Consider the following 18,370-nt stretch of genomic DNA (forward strand, 5'->3'; position numbering starts at 1 on the left):
GGACAGAACTAAGGGATCTTAACCCGCTCTGATACCAATTGTAACAGCCCGATCCCCCGGCGTCCGACCGGGGTTATCGAAGGGGCGTTATGGATACGTGTCTACTCATTTAGCCAACCCTACGTGTCCCGTTACTGGTCCCGAGAGACGAGCGCATAACCTTCTTTGAAATACCGTCACACCCACATCCATATACTTCTACTTACAGTCCTGCGCACAGGGAAAAATGGAAATGGAGGGGTGAGTAACAAGTTACTCAGTGAAGTGGTTCTAGCCCAGCCTGCCCGCATGACACTCTATACTACTCTATGCGGGAACTAGGACTGACTAGCCACTACAATCAGTTAATGCATTTTATCATTTCCTAACGTCATCTATTGATTTTTCCACATTCACTTCCATTCATTTCTAACAACCTAGTGATCAATCAATACAATGATCTCACTCATTGCCACACACGTCAAACCCTAGGCTTAACCGACTCATCATACCAGTCCGACTCGGTCCTATGACACCTTTAACTCCCTGTTACCCGACCATGAGCTAAAAACCCTACAATGCACATCCTTTTCATCTTTTCGTCCTTTTCAACAGTGGGTAGCCCCAACTAGGCTTCTACCCCATATTCTTGTGGATTGGCCACATCTCCTATGGATACCTAGCGTGGACTACTACCCCACATACTTTCCTTAGACCCTCTATATGCTTTCCCACCCATGCTTAACCTTAACATCATTCTCTCATACTTTTACTTATCCTTTCACTTCCTTATCATTTTCACTTATCCCTTCCCATTCTCATTTACCTTCCTTTTTCATTCATACTTGTACTTGGGACTCAATTCACTAGACGCCACCCGCTATCGGTGTCACACACAATACACATCGCATTCAAGTTCTACTTCAATAACTTTTATAATCATTACTCGTCTATCGTCCTAGCATTTATTTCTCTCTAGCATCCTAACTTCAATCACAACAACACATGGGACAACACATCCAAACATACTAGAATCAACTACCAATCAATCATCACCACAACAATTCAATTCAGTTCATCGAGTCCCATTTATCAGTATGAGGGTTCTTATGCATCATGATCCATTCATCTATCATCCTAGCAATACCATGTCCTATCAACCTAACTCCCAATCAGGGTCTAATCAAACCTAACTCCAACATATAGGAGTATACAGAATCATGAAAGAAGGTTGGGTTCGAGACACTCCACCTTAGTCTAGATCTGGATCTGGATCTGTAAACACGGATTTAAGAAGGTTGAGATCTGGTCACCACCACCACTTCACGGCGCCGGCGAGAGGGAGAGAGAGAGAGAGAGCGTGCGACGGCGAGGAGAGAGAGGGGGTGTCGGCGAGGAGAGAGAGAGAGAGCGACGCATGATAGAAGGGGAGAGAGCTCGACGGCTAGGGTTTTCGGCCTCCGGGAATTCTCTGCAGAGCTTCGCTTCAGATTTGTGATGAGGCAAAAAAGGAGGCTGCATCTCTTTTTATAGGAAAGGGGAAGGGAAACCCTAGGTTTTTTCCAAATGGGTCGTAGAGAAGCTTATTCTTTGGGAAATTTTACGGGCCAGGAACCGGGCCGTTACAATTACGAAGGAACATCTGGTGGTGATTGAGAAGTCTCTGCAGGTTTGGCTCTAATGATTTTGCTGGATGATATCTCATCTACTGAAAAATATCGGCCACAGCTAAAGTTATATTTTCCTGATCATTGTCATGTTTACTTGATGTTGGTTTTAGCTTTACACAGACCATTGGGCTGCTTTCATATACATTTCTGAAGAGCAAAGGAAAGGAGGACATTGTTGTACCCATGGTAATCTATCTTAATTTAACTGTATGGCATAAACTCTGTTGTTTGCGCACATTTTCTCTCTTAAAGCTCTGCTTGTATGAAATAACCATCTCAACACTTGCTAATCTGAAATAGTTGCTAGCATGTAATAAAATGTTATGCATTGTTTGAGTTATGTAGCCAACATGTAAGGCCACCTCTTATTTGAGTTATCTTTTTAAGAAATGTTAAGGAGAAATCTTTCTTCTCTCTCTTTTTTTTTTTTTCTTTTCTGATAAACAGTTTATTACGCAGAGAAAGCTAACATTATATATCATATGATTAGGCATCAAACTCCTCGAACCTATGTCTGCTTTAGAGTTTACTGCTCATCCACATGTCTCTCATTCATTGAAATAGTTTCATAAATAGATCGCATGATTTATTACTTCTATTCTTCTTCTGATGGTGATTTTAATGGAAGCTCGACTACGAAAGAAACGGTTCAGAATGGAGTTCAATATTACTGTAACACCCGTCTCTTCCTCTCTCGAGACCGGCGTGCTACTTACCAAAAAGTACCGAATCAAACCGAGTTATTCAAAACCAAATAAAATGTCAAACACATTTAATAAAATAAATCTGAAGGAAATACATCTTTACATTGATTTATGAAAATACGTCAAATAAATCAAATGAAAACTGAAATAAAGATATGATGATCCCCAAGACACCAAACCGTCCAGATATCCAACTACTCGGTAAGCTCACCTGCAATGGGAAGAAAGAGGGAAGAGCAACAGGGGAGTAACCCAGTGAGGTATGGGATGCTAAACCGCAAACCACTGACTCAGTACATAGCACTACGACTATGTAGGCATAGCTCTAGCATGAACAAACAAGATGCTTAGCGCATCACACAAAACAAACAATGCGCTGATGGTACATAGCTAGTCCACACACCCCGCATTCTCCTCATACAGATATACGATAATATAATATGTGTCGCTAGTCCAGACATCTCTGGACCCCCACACTCCACCAATATGCGTCGATATGCAAACGTCTCTGCACCCCGCACCACACAATATATACGTCGTTAGCTCAGGCGTCTCTGGGCCCCCGTACCCATCACATATGCGTCGCTAGCTCAGATGTCTCTGTGCCCCCGCACTCTATACGTCGCTAGCTCAGATTTCTCTGGCCCCCGTACTCATATGCGTCACTAACCCAGATCTCTCTGGACCCCCGCACTCCTCATATAGTCCCTACTATATAACTATATATACATATATAACAGTTTTTAACATCAATCATTTCACACAACCGTTGAACCCTCTATTATCCTATTTCCAGTTTAACAATCAAAAATAATAATAAACAAACAAGACTCTCAAACAGGCTCGATTCACAGAGACGGATCTTGTTTCGAAACTAGACTTTCCATAATAGTAGTACTAAACTAGCTCGGGATTTAACGGAGTAGCCCTCACCTTAGTCACTGGCTGGAATGATCAACGAAAGATGGTCAACTGACGTCAACTGCAACACGAGTATCAACGGCTTAGGCTCAGAGTCCCAGGAAATAAAGTTTCTAAAAATGGAAACTTTCTTAAACTGGAACCTTTCTAAAAATAGTAACTTCCTCTAAATAGAAACTTTCCTAAAATAACGTATTTCCTAAACTAGAAACTTTCCTAAAATATTCTTATAACTAGAAATAAGGAGGCGACAAACTTACTAGAAAAATTCGCCGGAAGCTCGTAAAAAAATCCCGTCGGAAGCTCGCCCAAAAATCTCGCCGGAAGCTCACCCGGAAATCCCACCGGAAAAATTCACTAGTGACTGGTCGTCAGATAATTCAACAGCAACTCGTCACGTGCAAAGAAATACTTTGACTTGATGAGAATGAAAAGAAAGGGTAGAGTTCTTTATATAGGAAAAGGGAACGGAGAAAGTTTTTCTAAACTTCCAATGTGGGACAAAATAAAATGAAAAAGAGATTTTGGGTTTTAATTAAAAAAAAACAAATGGGCTTTCCCATACATGTCGTTACAATTACGGTCTTCAGTTAGTGATTGGAATAAGAACGTGGAAACGATAGTTCAGTAGTCGCCATTCTGTGCTGAAGAAGATCGTCTTTTGCCAGGTATAAATCTTTCCTTAGCCCCAGGTGATAGAAAGACACTAAGGAGTAGGCTGTTTTTATGTCGATCCTTTGATGTGGATTTTTAAACACCACTACCTCTTTACTAATAGTTTGAGGATGTTTCCACTAATCTATTGCTCTATTGCTGTTTTAGTTTAACCTAATGAAGGTTCATGGCACAAGGATAGTCATATATAACCTCAGGGAAGATGACCAAGGACTCCTAGAACTTGATTTTGACACTGATCCGCATGTATGTGTTTTTACAGTTGTTTATGATCTGCAACGTATGCAAAAGGTTCTGACACACGGTTTTTTTGCAGGATATCCAACTTCGAGGGGTCAATCGAGATGAGAAAAAAATCAATATGGCTACTCAGTTCCCTAACTCTAGACCCTTCGTGACATACAAGCACTCGCTCAGGGTATAAAATATTCTTTCCCTAACTGTGGCAGGCACGCACAGTTGAAAATGTTTATTTGCTTGTTTCGTTTAGTCTCCTGCCTACTATAACTGAGATGGTTCTCAAAAGACTGAAACATAGGGATCCAGTGGTGGTTAAAAGCTTCTATTTTGAATGTTTCTGGATCCTGTTACCTTTTTGGCTTGTCTCCAGAGTTATGTATCTATTCTGTACCTACGACTTCCACCTGCATTCCGTATCATTCTCCGAGGAAGAGATGTTGAGCATCACAACATTGTGAATGACATGACGGATTGACTAATCTCTCAAATGTATACTCAAGACATCTTCCGGTAATTTTTAAAGAACTTAGCAGCTTCTAGATGTAACTAATATTTGGCTGTGTATACAATATTTTTGAACAGATGTCTGCTGTTGTGACCATTGGATTCGTTAAGGTTGCAAAACATCATATTGATGTTCAAGGCTTCAATGTTTACCACAAAAATCGCCTCATTAAGGTTTCTTTTTCTTTTCTCTTATGTTGCCTTTGTTCCTGTCAGATTTCCCTTACTAAACTTTATCCCACATATTATGTCACCTATTTTGGAAGTGATGGTCGTGGGGTCATAGGTATTCTGTTTTTAATTGGAAGGTCTATAATATGTGATTTGTCTTTTAATGTGAAGTCTAATACTTAGTTTATTCTATTATTAAAGGTGTCTTAAGCTAATTTCGTTGAGCCTGCTCATGATAAGCCAGGTTTTGAGCGTACAACAATTTTGTCTAGACTAGACCATCACTTCGGTCTCTTAAGCTTTTTCCATATATCACAACTCGGGATGTTACAATGTCACACCCATATCTTGCTTAACGAGACGGCATGAATTCACATTGCCTTCATCAACATGAAACACTAAAAAGGCCAATGTAAATCTCATTCCCAAGGATCGAATTCAAATGTCTTACAAAATCGTACTAAAACGAATAGGAAACGCTTAAAACCAAATCACCAAGTCTTAAAATGAAATAACTTAAAGAAAACCAAACAACCCGAAAACCAGCACCACACCGAGACGATCACTTCTGCACTTCCTCGAACTCACCTGAAAAAGAAAGGAGGGCTGAGTATTTCGACAAATACTCAGTGAGGAAAGCTCTAGGAGCCCCGAAATCAATCACCAACAATCATCACACAGCATAGCATAAGCATCTAACTTTAACATTCAATAAATCGAAAGCAATCAACACAAAACGAAGATAAACCCCGGCGGTGCCAACAATGAGACCACACCACCTAAATCGGTACCCGCGTTCCTCATGTTGTCGCGCAAGAACTTTCATGTTGCGTTGTCTCCCCGACATCACGCTGTCTCACGCCTTCACACAATCAAGTTACCGACACCGGTTCACGCTTGATCCGCCACCATGATCATACGTTTCACGTTGTCTCCACGACATCACGCTTCTACGTTACTTCACTTACAGGCACGCCGCATGCCCTCTCCGGCGATGAATCATGCCAACTCAAGCGATTGCAACATGACCCAACAAGAAACAATGTAACACCTGGGACATACATATATGTCATTCCACCACGTTTCACCGGCAACTTAATCAAGCCTTTCTCTAACTCATTTACATCTCCCAAATATATATGTATCAACCTCATATACAATAACCCCAATCAATACAATCATCACATTCAATCCTCAAACATCATTCAACCATATTTTAACAATCTTAGCAATAGATCTATGTCTTTCACACGTCAAGCATCCAAATATTTATATATATCATTTGGATAGTTATTAATATTAATAGATCGATAGAAAGTAACAAGAAGGGATGAATGATCAACATAGACACTTCTACCATGATGAGATAATGATAGAAGGAGATAGAAATTGCAACAAGCCCTCACCTTAGCCTAGATCTGTGAGATGAGATGAGAATTGATGTAGATCTGAGTTCTACGGGTCCTCACGAACTAAATCTACAAGAATAACGGTTGGTTCCCACCCTAACCGTAGATCAGAGATCCAGAAGAAGAAAGGGATATGAGAGACTAAAAGAGAGAGTTTAGGGTTTCCTTACTCTCACTAGTTGCTGGATCAAGAAGAAAAAGAGTATAAGACTCAAGAAAACGACGAGAAGGGATCGAAACACGGCGAGATCTCCTCTCCGGTGAGATTACACGGTCACCGGCGGTGCTCCGGTGACTCGCGGTGGCTCCGGTGGCTTCTCCTCTGTCGACGGCTACTCTCTCTTTAGTCGGGCTGGGCTCCGCTACGTTTTTTCTCTGTAGAGAAATACCTAAGGGTTGCTGAAACACCCCAACCCGGAAATATTTTAAAAACCTTAAAATTTTCGAAGATCCGCAGAATCTGCAGCTTTATTAATAGTAAAAATTCAATAATTAAACTTAAGCAAAATCTGCAGCTTTATTAAAAAATCTGAGTACTAATGTAGAATAATGGAAATAAGATTCAAAAAAGTCCTAAATAAAATCCCAAGTCTAAGATTAACCCGTCCTGATGGTCTTCATCGTCCCGCACTCCGGTCCAATAACCTGCTCATTACCTGCATCACAAAAGGAGGCATGAGCATAAAAAAAATACTCAGTGAGGACGCTCAAAACCGCCCACTACAGTCCAATAATCAAACACGCAAGCAATACTAACACCCTAGCATCCGGTTCTATCATTTCTTTATTTTACCCGGTTAAATCCTTTTCATTACTTTAGCTTCTTAACCTTTCGACCCGAAGGCCCATATTCCTGCGGCCGAAGCCAAACCTGCGGCCCGTCGGTCCCTTACGGCTCATAGCCAAACCTGCGACCCGAAGGTCCATTACATCTTCTTAACTAGTTCCCTTAATTAATTAAGTTCGATTATACTTTCCTTAAACGCGTTATTATTTCCTGTCCTATGTTCTCAAGATCAAACGTTCATTTCTCACTTAAACAACTTAACATATCTCGATTATATATCCATCAAATTTAACATGCATTTCTTGAGATCACAATGAACGAACATTCCATAAACGAATTCTATCATACATTTTCCTATCAACACGATGAGAAAACTTTCCATAAATAATTCTATCCAAACATAAACACAATCATATTGAATCAAAACCAGAAAATTAGTTCTTATTGGACTGCCACGAATCACATCCTCACCTGGATTGATCTTAAAAGATCGAAGACTATGAACTTAGCTGCGTTTTTCCGGCGAAGAATCCTGCGATCCTCCTTGCCCGATCCTCCCTTCCCAAACTCTCTCTCTAGGACTGCGTTCTTGCTCTTGCCTCTCTCTAAGACTTGGTTTTTGATTTCTATCTAGAACGAGAGCTGAAGCTCCCTTTTTATATTACTCTTGGACTTGCTCACCAAGCCGGAAATTTATTGCTGTTTCCTTATTTGGCTTGGACAAACCTTTCCCACAAAGTCTTGACTGAATCTCTACAATTCTTTCCTTAAACGACTCCCGAAGACCCGACCTTCCTTTCGAACATCCCGTCAAAGATGACTTTATCGAACTTGCCTTACTTGGAACCCGCATTCCCGAACGTCCGAACTTTCCTTAGTTGGCTTTCCGGTCCGCCGACCACTTCCTCAAACTTCAAGCATTCTACGGTCGGTTTATCCCCGTTTGTTATATATTATCGATAATTTAATAGTAAGAATGGCCTTTGATACTTAGAGAAAACTGTTGTTCTTATTCCATTCATAACGAAACAAAAGAAACCCCTTTCGTGGACCCATGTTTTATAAATAAAAATACTCTGGGAGCGGGTCGTTACAACTCTTTCCCACTTATTAGGAATTCATCCTCGAATCCGCATCAGTCATCTGCTCATCCCCTTGATTCTCAAATAACTCTGGATACTCAGCCCTCACCATGCTTGCACTCTCCTTCGTAGTCTCACGTAGACCATCACGCTCCCATACTAGTTCGACCATTGGAACTCTCTTCCTTCTGATTTGCTCGTCTGGGAGCCTGGTCACTTGCATTGGCTTCCCAGGAGTCGATTGACCAGAACACAAATCCTCAGGTGGTTGTGGAACAATCAATGCCGGATCCCTTACCACCTTCCGCAATTGAGACACATGAAAGACATCTTCGTGAAATGGATGGAGCTCGTCAGGCAACTCCAAACTATATGCCACTGGTCCAATTCGCTCCACAATCCTAAACGGTCCCATATACCTCGGTTGCAGTTTCCCCATCTTAGCCGTCCTATCGTTTCCCTTAAACGTCACCCTTTTTAAGTAAACCATCTCCCCCACTTGGAACTCTAGTTCCTTCCTCCTCTTGTCTGCATAGCTTTTCTGCCGATCTTGGGCCTCTTTCATTTTCTCCTTGACAAACTTGATCTTGTATGTTGTTTCTTTTATCACCCCTGGTGAAAGATCTCGGCCCTCTCCTACTTCAATCCATCACAAGGGAGTGCGACACGGACGTCCATACAAGGCTTCGTACGGTAATATTCCAATACTCGAATGATAGCTGTTGTTGTATGCAATCTCAGCTAGCGGTAAATGCTTCTCCCAAAGTGTACCCCAGTCCACCACACAAGCCGCAATAAATCCTCCAATGATTGGATCGTCCGTTCTGATTGTCCATCCGTCTGCGGATGATACGATGTGCTCATGTGCACCTTAGTTCCCAAAGCTCTCTGGAATGCCATCCAGAAATTTGAAGCTAATTGTGGATCTCGATCAGACACAATGCTAACGGGAACACCATGGAGTTTTACAATTTCCCTCATGTAGAGTTCCACACACTTATCCACGCCATTTGACATTTGGAAAAGAAGGAAATGTGCGGACTTAGTTAAGCGGTCCACTATCACACATACTGAATCCTTGCAGCCCTTCGTCTTTGGAAACCCGCACACTAAGTCTATCGTGATCATATCCCATTTCCACTCGGGCATGGGTAAACTATGCAGCAAGCCACTCGGAACCTGATGCTTTGCTTTCACTAACTGACATGTCGGGCACCTTGCCACCCATTCGGCCACATCCCTTTTTCATCCCCGACCAATGGTAGTATCGCTTAAGGTCATGGTACATCTTCGTCGCACCTGGGTGTATGGAAACTTAGATTGGTGTGCTTCCTTTAGGACCTTCTCCCTCAACTCCATATCATTTGGGAAACATACTCGTCCATGGAAGATGATCGTCTCATTGTTGGTCTTCCAGTATCCCACGACACCATCCTCGACCAGTTTAACCAATGCATCATCATCCCCTTGGGCCAACCTTATTTGAGTCAGAAGGTCAGCTTGATTCGCTGCTTCCTCGCCTAGATGAACTGACTTGTCCACTAACACGTTAACCCGAAACATTCCCAACTTCGATATCAACATTCCCAATTCCTTCTCTGCAGAGACACTCGCCTTCCGACGACTCAGTGCATCAGCCACTACATTAGCCTTGTCTGGGTGATAAGCTATCTCCAAATCAAAGTCTGCCACAAGCTCCATCCATCTTCTTTCCCTTAGATTCAACTCCGTCTGGGTGAAGATGTACGTAAGGCTCTTATGATCTGTAAACACTTGAACCTTCTTCCCATAAAGGTATGACCGCCAAACCTTAAGTGCAAACACAACAGCTGCCATCTCCAAATCGTGGGTAGGATAATTCTCCTCGTGTTTCCTCAGCTGTTGAGATGCATAAGAGATCACCCGTTCCTCTTGCATCAAGACGCAACCGAGCCCCATCTTTGATGTGTCCGTGAACACAACATATGCCACTCCATGCTGCGGCAGTACTAGAACTGGTGTACTCATCAATCGCTCCATAGGCTTGCGAAGCTCTTTTCACATTCCGCCGTCCAGTCGTACTTCACGTCCTTCCCCGTCAACCGGGTTAGTGGCTTAGCCAAGCTTGCAAAGCTCTTTACAAACCAACGATAATAACCTGCTAATCCCAAGAAGCTTCTCATTTCTGTGGGCGTTCCCGGCCTCGGCCAGTTCGCAATTGCTGCTACCTTTTCGGGATCCGCCACAACTCCTGCTTCGGACACAACATGGCCCAAGAATCCAATCTGTCTTTGCCAAAAACTGCACTTGCTTAACTTAGCAAACAACTTATACGCCCTTAGTTTCTCCATGACCACCCTTAGATGCCTGTCGTGTTCCTCTGAACTTTTTGAGAACACCAAAATGTCATCGATAAAGATGATTACAAATACGTAAAGGAACTCGTGGAACACCCCATTCATCGGTTTCTTAAACGCAGCGGGAGCATTCGTCAACCCAAAGGGCATGACCACGAACTCGAAATGGCCGTACCTTGTCCTGAATGCGGTCTTTCTAACATCTCCTTCTGCAATAGGGATTTGATGGTAACCTACTGCCAAATCAATTTTTGAGAACCATGATGCTCCCTTGAGCTGATCCAGTAACTCATCAATCCGAGGTAACGGGTACTTATTCTTGATTGTTACTTGGTTCAGCCCCCGATAATCAATGCACAAGCGAAAACTACCGTCCTTCTTTTTGACAAACAACACTGGTGCACCCCACGGCGAGCTGCTAGGTCGGATGAACCCTTTCTCGATCAATTCCTCCAGTTGCTTCTTTGACTCAGCCATCTCTGTTGGAGCCATGCGGTAAGAGGCCTTGGAAATAGGAGCAGTTCCAGGCTCCAACTCTATCGTGAATGGCTCATCCCGTGATGGCGGCAACCCGACAAGCTTTTGGAATACATCTTCGAATTCTTGCACCATTGGAAATTTTCCCAACAACACTTCTTGGTACGCACCTGCAGTTATGATCGTTACTAGGAACGACTCACATCCTTTCTCGACCATCCGTTCTGCCGTTAGAGCTGATATTACCGGGATTCCACTCTCCTTCTTCTTCCCTTGAAACACCAGCTTCCCTTCTTTCCGAGTAAAGGTCACCTGACATTTCTCACAGTCAAAGTTAGCTCGATAATGGGGCAACCAGTCCATTCCAAGGATTGCTTCATAACCCTTAGTTTCAAGCACAATCAGATTGATCGCCTGGCATATTCTCACCGCCCACCACGATTGATACGTCTCTATAGATAGCATGCGACTTCAGCATCGTGCCACACACTGCCTGAACCATTCTAATGCCCGATCCTCCCTTCCCAAACTCTCTCTCTAGGACTGCGTTCTTGCTCTTGCCTCTCTCTAAGACTTGGTTTTTGATTTCTGTCTAGAATGAGAGCTGAAGGGCCCTTTTTATATTACTCTTGGACTTGCTCACCAAGCCGGAAATTTATTGTTGTTTCCTTATTTGGCTTGGACAAACCTTGCCCACAAAGTCTTGACCTAATCTCTACAATTCTTTCCTTAAACGACTCCTGCAGACCCGACTTTTCTTTCGAACATCCCGTCAAAGATGACTTTATCGAACTTGCCTTACTTGGAACCCGCATTCCCGAACGTCCGAACTTTCCTTAGTTGGCTCTCCGATCCGCCGACCACTTCCATAAACTTCGAGCATTCTACGGTCGGTTTATCCCCGTTTGTTATATATTATCGATGCTTTAATAGTAAGAATGGCCTTTGATACTTACAGAAAACTGTTGTTCTTATTCCATTCATAACGAAACAAAAGTTCAACACTTAGAATAAATTTCACTTCCTTATAAAGAAACCCCTTTTGTGGACCCATGTTTTATAAATAAAAATACTCTGGGAGTGGGTCGTTACAACTCTCTCCCACTTATTAGGAATTCATCCTCGAATCTGCATCAGTCATCTGCTCATCCCCTTGATTCTCAAATAACTCTGGATACTCAGCCCTCACCATGCTTGCACTCTCCTTCGTAGTCTCACGTAGACTATCACGCTCCCATACTAGTTCGACCATTGGTACTCTCTTCCTTCTGATTTGCTCGTCTGGGAGCCTGGTCACTTGCATTGGCTTCCCAGGAGTCGATTGACCAGAACACAAATCCTCAGGTGGTTGTGGAACAATCAATGCCGGATCCCTTACCACCTTCCGCAATTGAGACACATGAAAGACATCTTCGTGAAATGGATGGAGCTCGTCAGGCAACTCCAAACTATATGCCACTGGTCCAATTCGCTCCACAATCCTAAACGGTCCCATATACCTCGGTTGCAGTTTCCCCATCTTAGCCGTCCTATCGTTTCCCTTAAACGTCACCCTTTTTAAGTAAACCATCTCCCCCACTTGGAACTCTAGTTCCTTCCTCCTCTTGTCTGCATAGCTTTTCTGCCGATCTTGGGCCTCTTTCATTTTCTCCTTGACAAACTTGATCTTGTATGTTGTTTCTTTTATCACCCCTGGTGAAAGATCTCGGCCCTCTCCTACTTCAATCCATCACAAGGGAGTGCGACACGGACGTCCATACAAGGCTTCGTACGGTAATATTCCAATACTCGAATGATAGCTGTTGTTGTATGCAATCTCAGCTAGCGGTAAATGCTTCTCCCAAAGTGTACCCCAGTCCACCACACAAGCCGCAATAAATCCTCCAATGATTGGATCGTCCGTTCTGATTGTCCATCCGTCTGCGGATGATACGATGTGCTCATGTGCACCTTAGTTCCCAAAGCTCTCTGGAATGCCATCCAGAAATTTGAAGCTAATTGTGGATCTCGATCAGACACAATGCTAACGGGAACACCATGGAGTTTTACAATTTCCCTCATGTAGAGTTCCACACACTTATCCACGCCATTTGACATTTGGAAAAGAAGGAAATGTGCGGACTTAGTTAAGCGGTCCACTATCACACATACTGAATCCTTGCAGCCCTTCGTCTTTGGAAACCCGCACACTAAGTCTATCGTGATCATATCCCATTTCCACTCGGGCATGGGTAAACTATGCAGCAAGCCACTCGGAACCTGATGCTTTGCTTTCACTAACTGACATGTCGGGCACCTTGCCACCCATTCGGCCACATCCCTTTTTCATCCCCGACCAATGGTAGTATCGCTTAAGGTCATGGTACATCTTCGTCGCACCTGGGTGTATGGAAACTTAGATTGGTGTGCTTCCTTTAGGACCTTCTCCCTCAACTCCATATCATTTGGGAAACATACTCGTCCATGGAAGATGATCGTCTCATTGTTGGTCTTCCAGTATCCCACGACACCATCCTCGACCAGTTTAACCAATGCATCATCATCCCCTTGGGCCAACCTTATTTGAGTCAGAAGGTCAGCTTGATTCGCTGCTTCCTCGCCTAGATGAACTGACTTGTCCACTAACACGTTAACCCGAAACATTCCCAACTTCGATATCAACATTCCCAATTCCTTCTCTGCAGAGACACTCGCCTTCCGACGACTCAGTGCATCAGCCACTACATTAGCCTTGTCTGGGTGATAAGCTATCTCCAAATCAAAGTCTGCCACAAGCTCCATCCATCTTCTTTCCCTTAGATTCAACTCCGTCTGGGTGAAGATGTACGTAAGGCTCTTATGATCTGTAAACACTTGAACCTTCTTCCCATACAGGTATGACCGCCAAACCTTAAGTGCAAACACAACAGCTGCCATCTCCAAATCGTGGGTAGGATAATTCTCCTCGTGTTTCCTCAGCTGTTGAGATGCATAAGAGATCACCCGTTCCTCTTGCATCAAGACGCAACCGAGCCCCATCTTTGATGTGTCCGTGAACACAACATATGCCACTCCATGCTGCGGCAGTACTAGAACTGGTGTACGAGAATATGGGTGACGGAGGAGATACGTTCCAGATCCGGCATCGCAGAAGAAAGAGCTTCTTCAAGCTGCTCATGGGCTCATTTAATAATTTCATTGCTCTTTGCATTTTGCTCTTTTGTCCATTCGATAATTTTTTCCCCGATCCTGTTAGTTTTAGAAATGACAGATTCCGGAGCAGGATGGGGTAATTGGGACTTTACCAGATCACGAATTGCTGGATTTTTTTCTTAGCCTTCAGTCAAAAAGAAAGGTGTCTCTCTTTTTCTTGGCAGTCTGAACTAACAGAGTGAGAAGGGGTCGGTGATCGGAACCCTCGAAACGGAGGTAGACACTGTGGCCAGATGGGAACATCTCTGACCACGCACAGTTTGCCATCGCTCTGTCTAGTCGGGACTGGATAAAATAGCTATGTCGCATTCCCCGACAAGATAAATGGTTACCGGCGTGGGGAAGATCCAACAAACCAGATTGCGACACGAAACTGCGGAAGGCTAGTGTAGAACCTAAATTCTACACTAAGTATTTGATAGTGATCATGGTTTGATCTAGGGAAGACAAATGATGTATGCAACAATTTCTTTAGAATACAACGATGTTAAACAGTTCCCAGTAGGTAAAAATGGACTTTATTGATCGAATACAATGAGCTGAATTAGTTCGAGTGATACGAATGAGATCCGTAAAGAAATAATCTAAAATTGGGATGAGAACAAGGTCGATGTAAGTGTGTAGCTCTCTCTAGGGTTTTCAAAGTGTGCTTTCTTCATGTCCGTTCTCCTTCCTTTAGAGTAAGTCAACCTCGTGATCTTCGTAACTGCTCCACGATCTCCGGGACTGCTCCGCGATATCCGGGACCTCGAAGTCTTCGCTTTCGAGCTCGATTGCTTGCTACGGGCTTCAGTTCATTTTGGCCCATACCATTGATCATGGCCCATTAATGTACTGACCGAAATTGGGTCCAACATTTGTCCCCTAGCCTTTTCGTTTTTTTGGGAAACCGAAAGGGCGAAAACTGACGTTACCTGGCGGCGTTGTGATTCTCGGGAAGTGGGACGTCACGCGCATCGGCTTGATTTGACTTGTCGGCCATTTTTGAATCGTGTGGTTGAGATCGAGAGTTCGTGGCCGGTTAATCTTTTCTGTTTCGGGACCCATTATATATATATATTACACTTCACTGGATTGATCGTCTTCTTCGATACAACAATCCTTCTTTCTCTTTCATCGTCTTTGGTATTTTCCTTTTCCTGCTTCAAATCTATGGCGCTGGAGAAATATGGTCCTCATCACCCGACGATCATCGAGTCGAAACATATCAAAAACCTTTACGAGCTCTGGGGAATCGATTATACCGTTGGGATTGAAGCACCCGAAGATGGGGAAAATCTGGAGACTGTGAGGCCGGGGTATTGTGGGGCCTATACATCGCATTTTCAGGACGGAGGTTTGTCATTTCCTCTTCCCCGCTTCCTTCTCGAAGCGCTCACGGAGCTTGGGATGGCTTTTGCCCAAATGGCGACTAATTTCTGGCGCTATTTCTTGACATCGTGGATCCGAGCCAGGGAGGAGGGTCTTAGGTTCAGCCTTGAAGAGTTGAAGAAGTTGTTTTCTATTAAGAGGAACAATGGCTTTCCAGGAACGATGATTCTTGCTTATCGGCCTAGCCGTTCTGTTATAGATGACATTCCTAACAGGGATAACCGGTGGAGGGAGAAATTTTTCGTTTTTAAGATTAATCCAGCGTCGGTCGGCGACTTTGATTTTGAGACAATCCCGAGGGTATGGTCTGACGAGATTGGTAGGTTTTTTGAGTTTCTTCTTTTCTTTGCTCTATTTCTCGAAGAGAATTTTACTCTTCGATTTCTTTTGGCATTCTCTAACTTTTCTCTGCTTATTTGTAGAACCCTTTGGTTCCGCGCCTATGACTCCCGAGCTTCGAGGGCTAATCGCCACTTTGCGCCGGGGTAGCCCTCGATGGCTCGCATTCACCGTAGATCGAATTCGAGCTGCTTACACTCTTCCGCCGGGTGAAAACCGTGCTACTCCCGTTGGTTCGGTGGTACCCGTTCGACCGGGAAAAGGTCATCGCGATAAGAGTATGCTGATCTTCTTGGGAAGATTCGAATGCCTACGCGTTGCTCAATTTTCCAAATATGTTTTGTTCAGGGGCGAGGGAGAAGGAGGTGCTACCCGCCCGTTCTGACGAGTCTTCCGAAGTCGGGTCGTTGGAGCGAGGTCAGAAAACTCAGTGTGGACTGACCCTTAGTCGAGGTCGCAGACTCAATCTCCCGGTCTTTTGGCTAGGCCGGTGTCGATCGCCGTTCCCGTAGATGGGGCTCGGAGGGCGCCGAACGCTTCAACTGGTTCTGTCGGTGATCAAGCTCTCAATGACGATATTGATTCGTCGACTCACCGGTGCCGACGTCGATCTCTCGAAGAGATTAACTCTGTGAATTCAAATTCCCCGAGCTCAGAGCTTCCTCTGCCTTACGAGCTTCTGGCAAAGGTACTTCGCAAGTTGACGACCCGAGCGCTCGTCTCCCGGATGTGCAGGAGACCTCTTCGTGGAGATTTTCGTATTTCAACGAGGTACCAATCCTTGAGAACCCCGAAGGTCTTGCTCTGATTTGGCGCAAGATCAGAGAGAAGGGATGTGAGCTTCCTCCTCTGGATGATATGCGTGAGCGTGATGCTTACGTGCGGATGGCGGTCGCGAATGCTAAGGTAATATGTCTCGCGATTGATTCTGATGTTTTGTCGGGTTAACTAATGATTGTCCGACCTCTGTTGTTGCTTCTGTCTAGGCTATGGAGGCGAGTAATGAATACGCCGGTTTGGTGGAGAAGCACTTGGCTGACTTTTCGAGTAAAGTGGAGGTCGGAAGTCACCTTCTCACGATTCAACAGCTTCGAGGTGAGTTGGAGACCGTTCGAGTAACAGAGAAGCAGCGTGTGGTCGAGGTCGAGGGATTGAAGGGGAAGTTGGTTGCTACTGAGGTGGAGAAGGTTGCTCTCCAGACCGACCTCGACTTGATGAAGGAAACATAGGCGGAAGATTGATGTTTGCAAGGCAACAGCTCTCAAGGAACACAGTCTTGCTCGTCGTCTCTTGCCCAAGAGTATGACGCGGTTCTTGCCGTGGTGAAGGACAAGCTTTGGAAGAAGAAGGAAGAGACGACTGCAGAAATTCGCTTGCAGGAGGTGAGAGCTCGCATTGAGGCTTTGACCGAGTACAGCGAAGGCGGTTTCGAGCTTGAAGAGGAGTTGGGGCGTCTTAAAGACCGGGAGATCTCGCTTGATCTTGATTATGGTGTTGCTTCGGTGTCAGATCCTTCCCTTAGTCGCCTCGATCTTCCTGAGGTTTCTGGTGATTTGGTTGATCAAGAATGACGCGAGGGTTAACTTGTCTTGCTTTGGAATTTGTAGTTTTTGCTGTGTTTTTATTTTGTCTTTTGGTTTGTTGAAGGAACATAAATATGTCTTCAGAAAATGGATTATCGGGTTAATACCTTTCTTAATCAAATGTTTTGTTTAACTTTAGCTTCATTGAGCTTGTTTGTTTTAACATTTAAAAGGGGTGTGTAGAACAGAGACTGATCAGGAATCTGTTTTGTGGGCCTTTATATGGCCTGATAGCAAGTCAGGCTATGTTTAGAGATTCAATATTCTAAGTAATAGAAGAAAAGTAACAAATGTTTGTTTGGTTGTTTGGGCTGCGCTCGGTGTCGAGCTGCCTACGTACCCTCTTCTAGGGATCAAGCCTTTTCGTAGTTCCTTTTTTCTTTGACTGAGCTATAGGGTAGGGTCGGTAGCCTCCCAGCTCGAAGCTTGATAGTCATAGTCTAGTTTCGGGTTTTGCATTACTTGTAATATTTGTTTAAGTTGTAGGCGTTCCAAGGTCTCATTTCTGGGAGGCCAGTTTTGCGTTTTTCTAGCTCGCAGACTCCGGTTCGGATTTCTTTGGTGACTTTGTATGGTCCTTCCCATTTTACTCCTAGTTTTCCTGCCCCCGGTTCTTTCGTTCCGTCGAACACTTTTTGGAGAACTAGGTCGCCTACGGAGAAAGCGCGGTTTCTTACGTTGGAGTCGCAATAACGTGCCGCGGCTTGTTGGTAATTTTCACTGGTACTGCTGCTTTTTCTCATCGTTCCTCGTTCATGTCTAACTGGTGGATTAACAACTCTTCGTTGAGATCGGCGTCTTCTGGACATATCCCTCGTTGCTGACTCGGGACCTCGATTTCGGCTGGGATTACGGCTTCAACTCCGTAAGACAGCGAGAATGGTGTTTCTTGGGTTGCTGTGTGTGGGGCGGGGGTCGTTCTGTAAGCCC

The 18,370-nt window shown here is 44.1% G+C and overlaps 2 protein-coding genes across 2 annotated transcripts in view; both read left to right on the forward strand.

The window, feature by feature from the left end:
* The window catches only part of LOC106317708, a 4,749-nt gene extending 2,729 nt beyond the window's left edge, over positions 1 to 2,020 (forward strand). Inside the window, exon 2 of the mRNA XM_013755474.1 lies at positions 1,607 to 2,020. Coding sequence (XP_013610928.1) covers positions 1,607 to 1,635 — 29 coding nt within the window. The 3' untranslated portion in view covers positions 1,636 to 2,020. The remainder of the gene's footprint in view (positions 1 to 1,606) is intronic.
* A 13,279-nt stretch (positions 2,021 to 15,299) lies between these two features.
* Positions 15,300 to 17,428, forward strand: LOC106314785. The gene is made up of 7 exons (XM_013752605.1): positions 15,300 to 15,837; positions 15,941 to 16,098; positions 16,206 to 16,274; positions 16,318 to 16,545; positions 16,593 to 16,763; positions 16,844 to 17,044; positions 17,132 to 17,428. The coding sequence occupies exons 1-7, from the start codon at positions 15,300 to 15,302 to the stop codon at positions 17,426 to 17,428; spliced, it is 1,662 nt and encodes a 553-aa protein (XP_013608059.1).
* The last annotated feature ends 942 nt before the right edge of the window (positions 17,429 to 18,370 follow it).

This window comes from Brassica oleracea, chromosome C9, assembly GCF_000695525.1.
Source record: "Brassica oleracea var. oleracea cultivar TO1000 chromosome C9, BOL, whole genome shotgun sequence".
Lineage (NCBI taxonomy): Eukaryota > Viridiplantae > Streptophyta > Magnoliopsida > Brassicales > Brassicaceae > Brassica > Brassica oleracea.

Bases quoted from the DNA above. Each gene is read 5' to 3' on its own strand.
- LOC106314785 (XM_013752605.1), top strand. From the start codon at position 15,300: ATGGCGCTGGAGAAATATGGTCCTCATCACCCGACGATCATCGAGTCG. The intron at 15,838-15,940 runs GTAGGTTTTTTG...GCTTATTTGTAG, and splicing joins GGTATGGTCTGACGAGATTG to AACCCTTTGGTTCCGCGCCT. The intron at 16,099-16,205 runs GTACCCGTTCGA...TGTTTTGTTCAG, and splicing joins CTACTCCCGTTGGTTCGGTG to GGGCGAGGGAGAAGGAGGTG.